Source organism: Bombus terrestris, chromosome 16 (assembly GCF_910591885.1).
Source record: "Bombus terrestris chromosome 16, iyBomTerr1.2, whole genome shotgun sequence".
NCBI lineage: Eukaryota > Metazoa > Arthropoda > Insecta > Hymenoptera > Apidae > Bombus > Bombus terrestris.
Window position 1 is genome coordinate 3,908,431 of NC_063284.1, and position 8,940 is coordinate 3,917,370.

At 30.2% G+C, this 8,940-nt stretch overlaps 4 protein-coding genes across 7 annotated transcripts; 2 read left to right on the plus strand and 2 right to left on the minus strand.

The window, feature by feature from the left end:
- The first annotated feature begins 222 nt into the window (after positions 1–222).
- LOC100650019 (protein ILRUN) lies at positions 223–3,187 on the plus strand. Of its 2 annotated transcripts, XM_003402510.4 has the most exons (4): positions 223–429; positions 719–969; positions 1,325–1,683; positions 1,759–3,187. In XM_003402510.4, exons 2-4 carry the CDS (start codon positions 815–817, stop codon positions 1,863–1,865), a joined length of 621 nt encoding a protein of 206 aa, XP_003402558.1. In that variant the 5' UTR covers positions 223–429; positions 719–814; the 3' UTR covers positions 1,866–3,187. The 2 variants fall into 2 exon arrangements, with proteins under 2 accessions (XP_003402558.1, XP_020723441.1); XM_020867782.2 differs by lacking the exon at positions 223–429 and having other exon boundaries at positions 574–969.
- LOC100649906 (thymidylate synthase) lies at positions 1,976–4,891 on the minus strand. 3 transcript variants are annotated; one of them, XR_007226771.1, is made up of 6 exons: positions 4,754–4,888; positions 3,552–3,832; positions 3,211–3,474; positions 2,866–3,128; positions 2,529–2,795; positions 1,976–2,239 (listed from the first exon to the last, which is right to left on the minus strand). XR_007226771.1 is itself a non-coding variant. In XM_048413238.1 (6 exons), the coding sequence occupies exons 2-5, from the start codon at positions 3,742–3,744 to the stop codon at positions 2,586–2,588; spliced, it is 930 nt and encodes a 309-aa protein (XP_048269195.1). In that variant the 5' UTR covers positions 3,745–3,832; positions 4,754–4,890; the 3' UTR covers positions 1,976–2,239; positions 2,567–2,585. The 3 variants fall into 3 exon arrangements, 2 of the variants coding, with proteins under 2 accessions (XP_048269195.1, XP_048269196.1); XM_048413238.1 differs by having other exon boundaries at positions 2,567–2,795; positions 4,754–4,890; XM_048413239.1 differs by lacking the exon at positions 1,976–2,239 and having other exon boundaries at positions 2,468–2,795; positions 3,552–3,730; positions 4,754–4,891.
- On the plus strand, positions 4,456–6,628 carry LOC100642431 (peroxisomal membrane protein PEX16). The gene is made up of 5 exons (XM_003402984.4): positions 4,456–4,768; positions 4,849–5,095; positions 5,174–5,447; positions 5,528–5,631; positions 5,725–6,628. Exons 1-5 carry the CDS (start codon positions 4,639–4,641, stop codon positions 5,978–5,980), a joined length of 1,011 nt encoding a protein of 336 aa, XP_003403032.1. The 5' UTR covers positions 4,456–4,638; the 3' UTR covers positions 5,981–6,628.
- LOC100652100 (toll-interacting protein) lies at positions 6,427–8,653 on the minus strand. The gene is made up of 6 exons (XM_003402981.4): positions 8,437–8,653; positions 7,806–7,979; positions 7,561–7,694; positions 7,269–7,473; positions 7,008–7,178; positions 6,427–6,934 (listed from the first exon to the last, which is right to left on the minus strand). The coding sequence occupies exons 1-6, from the start codon at positions 8,512–8,514 to the stop codon at positions 6,824–6,826; spliced, it is 873 nt and encodes a 290-aa protein (XP_003403029.1). The 5' UTR covers positions 8,515–8,653; the 3' UTR covers positions 6,427–6,823.
- Positions 8,654–8,940: the final 287 nt, after the last annotated feature.

The following is an 8,940-nucleotide window of genomic DNA, read 5'->3' on the forward strand; positions in this document are numbered from 1 at the left end:
AAATTGAAAGGTAAGGAATAAGAATAATAAATAAAAGAATAAATATTATGTTCTTTATATATATTTGCATTCTGTGCATTCTTATATTTGTAGATTTTTGATAAACGCATAAGAATCTACAATCTACGATAAATTATGTTTTATTTGATCATAATGTGCCAATAATTAAAATTCATTTGACCCCTACATATATGCAACCCAACTTGCGTGTATGTAGGACCGCGTTGACGCTGCGGACGAGTTGATTTCGAGAAGAGATCGACGTCCGTTTTGCGTATTTATTTATTCGCTGTAAAAACACGGAGACTAGCAGCGTTCAAGGTCAAGGTGACATCACGCAAATAAAGGGATAGAAGGCGACAGAGTCGGAATTTTACCATCCACGGGGCTGTACTCATAATTGGTACATTTTTGGATAGAGTGTGAAGTGTATGTATCCACTGCGCACAGATCATAGACATCAGAAGTATAGACCGCGGATGCCGTGTTGAGAAAATGGGCTTCGTTAAAAAAGAGATAGAGAAATAAATAACGCGTCTCTCTTTCCTTTTCTATGGGCGGAGCATAGTATCTGTTAGAAAGAGATAGTGATACCACGTTAGATATGTCTATCTCTTTTTTAACGAGGACCATGCTCTTCATTTGACACCCGCGGTCTATATTTTTCATGTCTATGGCAGGGATGAACGTCATGAAGAATGACATTTAAAATTTGCAGTTAAAGATCAAACGATAACAGAACAGAGAAGTCTCACGGACTCGCGGTGTGACAGTTCCCATTACATGGAGTATTGAACGAGGGACGAAATACATTATGAACATGGACAACGTGGACCAACATTTGCTTCATCAGTTTAGTTGTCTAGGCACCACCGACAGAGATGATCTGGTGAAGCAGCTGCAGAAGCTGCTGGCTGGCAGCCAGCTCAACGAAACTACTGCTGAGTTCTTTTTGGATATGAATAATTGGTGAGATACTCTCCCACTTGTAATCGTTCTACGTTGGTCAAGTTTAGTCAACCGACCTAACCCTACCGTCGCCATGTTTACTTGTTGTATTGTCTTATCCATCCTTGCTTATTTATGCATTTATATCACTGACAACTCACACTCGCATAACATTTGCAATTTCTTCAGTTATTGTTCATGTATTACATAAATTGTTGTTCAATGGAGTAACTGCTACATTAGAATATTAATTTATTCTTTAAAACTGTAATTATGAAAGACAAATATGATGATGGTTGTATAGACATTTGTTGATGAAGCATAAACAAATAAGTAAATGTATATGTACGTGGAAATAATCTACATAAAATTTTAGGAATCTCCAAGCGGCAATTTGTAGCTACTTTGACTTTGAGTCTCCAGTTCAACATAAATTTCCTTGTATGATGCTGATAAGCGATAGCACCATTGGCGAAGGAGAATCAATACCACCACTTACTAATTTTCGAAAATCATGGCATATACAAAACAGTGGTAGAGAAGCATGGCCTGATGGAGTTTGCTTACAGTATATAGGAGGAGTGCAAATGGGTGAATGTACAAAAATACCAGTCCCATCTTTAGGCCCAGGAGAAATAACAGAGGTGAGCGTGGATCTTCAAAGTCCTCCACATTGTGGTACATTTCAAAGTAAATGGAGGATGATGGTAAAATCTACAGAAATCTTGTTTGGAGGTAAAATCATTTACCTTCTTGTTGTTACTCATCCGTGATATTATTTTTAGTAATAATATCTTTTTTTAAATTTAGATGTTATTTGGATAACTATTACAGTAAGTGAAAGTGGCACTCTAGCCATTACTCAACAACTGCATCAATTAAGTACTTCATCATCTAATGATACAAAGATGTGCTAGCCTCTAATGTCCAGAGAATTTTCTTAATTTTCTTCTCACATTTTTTAAACGCTTTCGATTATTTTTTAAATCAACCAAATTAAATATGACATGTTCGTTTAAAATATCACTTTAAAGATACTAGAAACGTTTTTATTTCCTTCTACAGTCACGCGAGAAAATAATATTTTCAATGGATAATTATATATATGATTTAAGATAGTACTCTACATTGTATAAAAGTAAAATAATTTTGTTAAATTCTGAAAGTTGCTTACACAAGGCCTTTTACCGTCCATGCTTGTCAGTTACATCCACTTGAAAAATCTTCTTTTACTTGATTGTTTCTGTGATGCAAAGTGTGGCGAAATGATTACGGTTTATACTTGTTAGAGCTGTAACAGACATGTATGGACCACTTTTGAAAATGATACTGATAGAAATTGATATAAATATAAATAACTAGAAAAAATATATATATACAAAATATATATATATATTTTTTGCGTGTATATGTATGTATAATTATTAAGATACGAGTTTATTAAAGATATGAACGAAAACAGTTTTTATTAGAAAATAAAATATAGATATGGTTGAAATATAATAATGCTATATGAATATATATTCATTCACCAATTTAATATCAATCGAACATGTATTTTCTTAATGACCGAATCTTACTTCTAGATAAAAACGTGTACATAAGCTTGTGTCAGTACTTTGTGTTCAATTTTGTTTTTAAACGGCCATTGGCATAGATAACTTTGTGTGTGGATTGTATCCGATAAGTTCGATATCATCCGCTGTGAAATCTTCTATGTTTTCAACGTTCCTAACGATTTTTAAATATGGGAATGGTTTTGGCACACGTTTTGTTTGTTCCTCGAGTGCAGATATGTGATTGAGGTATACGTGACAGTCACCCATCGTATGTATAAATTCACCTGGCTAAAAATAAACAAAAAGATACAAGTCTCTGTTAAAAAATTTTGCCAATTTTCTTTTCTTGTAAATTTACCTTTAAATTTGAAATGTGTGCCAGCATGTAAGTTAACAAAGAATAAGATGCGATATTGAATGGTACGCCAAGACCCATGTCAGCGCTTCTTTGATAAAGTTGACATGATAACTCTCCATTGTTCACATAAAATTGGACAAGACAGTGACAGGGAGGTAGAGCCATTTCTGAAATGTCGCCTGGGTTCCATGCTGACATTATAATTCGTCTATCATTGGGAGAATGTTGTATCTTATCTATGATCTGTTTTAACTGATCTATTCCTGTATAAACAAACCTATCAGTGTACTTGTAGATAATTAAATTTGTACGATTAAACATAGGAATATTGGATTATTGTCTTACCTTGTCCACTATAATCTGTATCCATATTTTGGTACTTTGCACCATAATGTCTCCATTGAAATCCATAAACAGGTCCTAAATCTCCTTCTTTTCTATTTGTGAAGCCACAAGAGTCTAGGAACTCACGTGAACTGTTTGCATCCCATATGTGGACATCCTTTTGACTTAATTCTTTGGCATTTGTCGATCCTCTAATAAACCATAACAACTCCTCCACTACGCCCCTCCAAAATACTCGCTTTGTAGTTAGCAATGGGAATACATCTATGGTAATGATATCTTGTTATTGCAATTAATTATATAAGATATTAAACTTCTATTAAAGTATGAAAAATACTTACTGTCTCGTAAATTAAATCGCATCTGTGTCCCGAAAATGGACAATGTGCCTACACCTGTACGATCATCTTTTCTCGTGCCTTCTTTTATAATTTTTTTTATTAAATTTAAATATTGATATTCTTCGTGTTCTTCCCCGTTCTGAGTACATTTTTGGATTTCATTCGTTCCATTCGTTATTCTACATTTATTCATAATTTCAGAAAATAAAAGATTTATAATACTAGCTAATGTCAATGATTTCGCCGTATAACATGGAGTAAATTTTGGCGGTATTATGTGGCTATAATAACAACAATTTTTAATTCGAAAGCTTTTTAAATACGTTAAAAGTTGTCAAGAATGAATTTTATTAAAAGCATAAAATTATTAATATTAATTAAAATTATAATATATTTCTTATTTTCATCAATAATTTACGAGAACTTTATATAGACCTGATAAGCGGGAAAATTAATTATATAGTTGTACGATTGTTATATCGATGAATATGAATGAACTTAATTTGTAAATTTGTACATTTATAAGTTTAGAATGATAATAAAATGTATTATACTAGGATGTTTTAATTTTTTATCGTTACTAAATACTATTACGATATTAATATTTATTATAAATACTAATTCTAATTACATGTGAAATTATTATGTCGATGAATATAAACGAACTTAATATAAATTTAGAAGATACTAAAGATGTTTTAACTTCTCGTTATTATTAGATATTATTATGTCATTAATATTCATTACAAAATATTTATACTTTTAATACATCTTACGCAATTTCTCATACTACATTGTGTGTATATATATATATATATATATATATATATATATATATATATATATATATATATATATATATATAACATGTTTATTCTGACAAGAGTTCTATTATATGATAAATTATCACAACTGATAGAAAACAAAATTAAAAACAAATTTTCTTTTTTGCCCGATCTATCGGAAGAGACCAATGATTTTTGTCTTGTACTATATATAGTGCATAAAATATAGTATATTAATATTGGAAGGTTAATTATTATTGATCACACAGATCATATTTTATTAGATTGTTTAACAGATCAAAATGGTGTTGAGCAATGTAAATTCTTCCGTGTTGAAAATCATCGAACCATATAGAAAATGGGTTATAGAAAATCCACAATTGTTATCTGAGATTGAAAATACGGTCCATTGCTTACCTTACTTCACGGCTGGTTAGAAAAATTCTTTACTTTTATTCTTCAATTACGATGACTTTTCTCCTCGATTTTTATTCAATAAACATTTTTTTTAGGTCATTTTAATAATTCCGCCTTTTGGTCGGAGTTATTATACTCAGCTTCGAATTTGATAGTATTTTTCAATGATTTGTTAATGTGCAGCGGAAAATGCGTTCATTTACAGTTTCCTCAGTTCGAATCAAAAATTAAAATTTGGTTGACTGTGGTAGAATACACGGAGGCTCTTTTCGAGATTACTGCAAAAAAGTTATGTGGCCAAACTGGAAGATGGTTTATGATCACTATGGTCCAAATATTTAAGTAAGTAGCATAATATTTCTGAAGTTTAGATTACATGTTCCTCCCAATTATTAATATTTGTAAATGAATCCTCCATAGGACTGTGTTAAGACTTCTACTGATTCATCTGTATAAGGAACGTATAATAAAAAGCCCCCCAATACAACCACTAAACAGAGAAAAGCTAAACAACTCACATGATGAAAAATTACACGAAGGATTCAGATTGAAACGGTCTGGCACTATTGTTAGGAGTATAAGAAATATCAAGCAATCACACATGCGTACTTGGGAACCATTGTCTTCTAATGTTCACAATAGTGATAACTTCAATAGACCTTCAGTATCACAAAAAGATTTAATATTAGCTGAGGTAGAAATGTATTCAAATCCAACTAAGTATAGTAGCCCCAGAAAATATTTATTCATTAATATCTCTTATTTCATTTTTAGACTCTTTATATTTTGAAACCACTTTTTCATTTGGCATGTATATCTTTCACTGGAGAAAAACATTGGCCACCATGGTTGTTATCATTTGCTATTGATTTACTCAGGTAAATGATAAAATTTAGTACCAAACTTATCAAATAACTACATAAAAAGGGTTGAATTATATGATGATATAAAAACTCAATGTTATTTTACAGTTTAAATATAGCTAATAAAAGGACAAAAAGTATATCATTTAGCAAAGAAGAAGAGAAAGAATTCTTCAGGCGAAGACTTGCTCTGCTCCTTTACATATTAAAGTCTCCATTTTATGATAAGTATAGCTGCATTAGAATATATGCGATTCTAACTGCACTTTCCAATAGAGTACCTTTAGCAAAATTTTTAACAGAGCCAATAAAAAAATACTTGCCACATTGGCAAAATACATATTTTTACATGTGGTCAAGTTAGTTTATGGAGTTATTAAATGTTTAAGAGAGTTATTGATACATCTTATTTTGGGGGGAATAGGGATTATAAAAGGGGTAAGGATAATTTCAAATTTAAAAAAAGGATATTTTTAGCATAAATTTGAAATGACCGATTTTTGTCATAAATTATATAAGTGTTGCCAAATTTTTATTTATTATAGGTAAGGATAAATTAGCTCTACAATTTACTGAAGCACTTAACAATTCATAGATATATTATTAATATATTTTACATTTGATAGAAAAATTAGAAATATTGTTTTAATTCTATAGCAAAATTGAGAGCCACCATTCCATTTTTGCAAATGCTGTGTTTTAATCAAAATTAGGTTGAATATTTTTATAATATTTGTAGATATATTCTGCTTAAATATGCGTGAGTACAATATTTTTGTAATTCGTTTCCACCAAACACACAAATAAAAATATGTAAATGTACACGTTTATTATTTTTTATAAATAGTAAAATCTAAATACAGATTTCTTAACGAATACGGGATCTCCTATGTGTAAATATAGAAAATTGAAATTTTTTATGTTACATATGTAGAACGAAACATATAGCTGTATATATAAGATGAAAACAAATGTAAACAGGATGAATGAATATATAAACGATTAAAAGAGATATTTCTTTAAAAAATATATTTCCCTGCCCAATATATTCTATGGATCCCCTTATATTAAAATCACTATACGTTGATATACCATAAAATGCATGGTAGTAATTTGCAAATATATTACATTTTAAAAGAAATACAATATAGCAAGAAAATACAAATATGGCCTTTGGAGTTAAATGACGAGTTGCATAAAAAGTTACTTATTCACACATTTGGAGTAATGAATTTATAGTTACATCTTTCTTTCCATTATTTGCATCATAAACTGATTTAATTACCTCTTTATCCACATTTGGGAACATCTCTGAAATCTATAAGTTATTACATTATTACAAAAGTTGTTTTATTGCAGAAAAAAGTAAAGCTATTATCTTCTTACATTACCTGTTTTAATACAACTTCAGCATCTGGCATAGAACTGGGAATAATAGGCGGTACTGCAGCTGTAGGAGGTGCTGTGTAGACATTTACTGGTGCATACTGTGTCATGCCAAGCATTGTTGAAGAAGGAACCATCATAATTGGAGGTGCACTCACGTATGGATGACACTTAGTCTATCAAAATGGATAAATTGTTAACTACAGGTATTAACTTATTGTTAGTAAATTAAATATATTTTCTGTTATATTACTAATAACTTTTACCGTATAACTAAAAACTAAATTTATCATTCCTTCTTGATTGTCTCCTTGCTTTCCACTAAGCATGTACCAATCTTCGTGCATCTCCCCTTTCTGGAGGACCTTTGATGGAATATCTATGTGACCCCATGCAATTAATTCATCCATTACAAACGAACATTCATCATAAACTTCTACATATATTTGTGAGACTCCTGGTGGCAAGTAACTAAATAATAAAAAGATAAAAGAAAGTAATGGATGGAATAAGTACATAAATTTGATTTATAATAAATTTACTATACAAATTACATACCATTGAATAACTTTGTTCCAGTGTGGATTTTTTGCACCGTTTGAACATGTGTGTGTTTCATATACAGCATGGCCTACTCTTAATCTCACATAAGGATCCATTCTTGTCATCCCATAGTTTTTTACAAGCTTAGCCTATAGGAAGTATCTTTTTGAAATTACGGATAAAATATTATTACAAAACATACACTATTACTTTATAAAACTGAATTAACTCCTACATGTCCACTAAAATCATAGAATTACCTGAACAATTGTAATACTAAGTCTACCGACATGAGGTTCATGCATTGTTGGCATGTTCTGCATTTGTAGCTGGTGAAGAGCAAGTGCAGCCTGCTGATCTGCAGCTTCTTGCTGTTGTTGAGCATTGCGTTCTTCCAATCTAAGAAATCCTTGTGGGAGTGGGCCTAGAAAAGCCTGGAACATTATTATTATTATTATTTCAAATCAATATTTATTTATTCATATATATTGTAAATTTTGCTGGAGGTGTGACAAATTCCACTGAATAATTACATCTGATTAATTGGCAATGTTATATTAATGCAACATTTTATTTGCAGTTTCTTTTCAATTAATTTGCATTACTAATTCTATTATTTAATATAGAATTCCAAGAATTTTCTTAATGTATAATAGTATAATAAACTAATGTTGTTTAACAAATCGGCGAATGAATCATCAAAAAATGAATATTTATGAACTTAACTGTTAATTAATAATAATTAACGAAATGAATCTTTAATTTTAAAATACTATACGATTTTCATTTTAATTTAATTGAATATTAAAAATGGATTGAATTGACGTGATGGTATCTGTACTTGATTTCAAAAAGAATTGCACCGTTTGTTGTAAAAGTTACATTATTTACCCGTCTTTTCCACTCTTCGTACAAATCTGATCGCCTTTCGGTTTCCCTAACAGTTATTTGGAGGTTTACTGAATTCATAACTTTTCCTTAATATTCTTAATATAATAGTATAATCGACTTCGATATAAGTGAAACCTGTCAAACTACACGTATTTTTTTTGCATCAGAATAATCATAACACACATCTGTCACGCTGATGTCACGACATCTTAAGAGAATCTTTCAAACACTCGAATTACGTGTACATTTCAAACGCGAATGATATTACAGAAATTCCAATTCCAAATGAGAATCTAGATACGTGAGCTAACAATACAAATGATTCTTATAAAAATATATTTTCCAGCACTAATTAAAAATCTTGGAATAAAATTAACATATTGTTGCAAGGTATAAATCAATTATAAGTAAATATGTATATGTAATGCAATTAATATTAGATTACAATATATAGTAAAATAATAGACTGCATATTTTTATGTACTTATAGGAAATTGCACAGAA

Excerpts from the sequence above, each read along its gene's own strand:
- LOC100650019 (XM_003402510.4), top strand. The coding sequence starts at position 815 with ATGAACATGGACAACGTGGACCAACATTTGCTTCATCAGTTTAGTTGT. Across the intron at positions 970-1,324 it reads TTTTTGGATATGAATAATTG|GAATCTCCAAGCGGCAATTT; the intron begins GTGAGATACTCT and ends ATAAAATTTTAG. Across the intron at positions 1,684-1,758 it reads TACAGAAATCTTGTTTGGAG|ATGTTATTTGGATAACTATT; the intron begins GTAAAATCATTT and ends TTTTAAATTTAG.
- LOC100652100 (XM_003402981.4), bottom strand. The coding sequence starts at position 8,514 with ATGAATTCAGTAAACCTCCAAATAACTGTTAGGGAAACCGAAAGGCGA. Across the intron at positions 7,695-7,805 it reads TTAGTATTACAATTGTTCAG|GCTAAGCTTGTAAAAAACTA; the intron begins GTAATTCTATGA and ends TACTTCCTATAG. Across the intron at positions 7,179-7,268 it reads ATTTAGTTTTTAGTTATACG|ACTAAGTGTCATCCATACGT; the intron begins GTAAAAGTTATT and ends CCATTTTGATAG.
- LOC100649906 (XM_048413238.1), bottom strand. The coding sequence starts at position 3,744 with ATGAATAAATGTAGAATAACGAATGGAACGAATGAAATCCAAAAATGT. Across the intron at positions 3,129-3,210 it reads TACAGATTATAGTGGACAAG|GAATAGATCAGTTAAAACAG; the intron begins GTAAGACAATAA and ends TTGTTTATACAG. Across the intron at positions 2,796-2,865 it reads CACACATTTCAAATTTAAAG|CCAGGTGAATTTATACATAC; the intron begins GTAAATTTACAA and ends GTTTATTTTTAG.
- LOC100642431 (XM_003402984.4), top strand. The coding sequence starts at position 4,639 with ATGGTGTTGAGCAATGTAAATTCTTCCGTGTTGAAAATCATCGAACCA. Across the intron at positions 4,769-4,848 it reads CTTACCTTACTTCACGGCTG|GTCATTTTAATAATTCCGCC; the intron begins GTTAGAAAAATT and ends CATTTTTTTTAG. Across the intron at positions 5,096-5,173 it reads ACTATGGTCCAAATATTTAA|GACTGTGTTAAGACTTCTAC; the intron begins GTAAGTAGCATA and ends AATCCTCCATAG.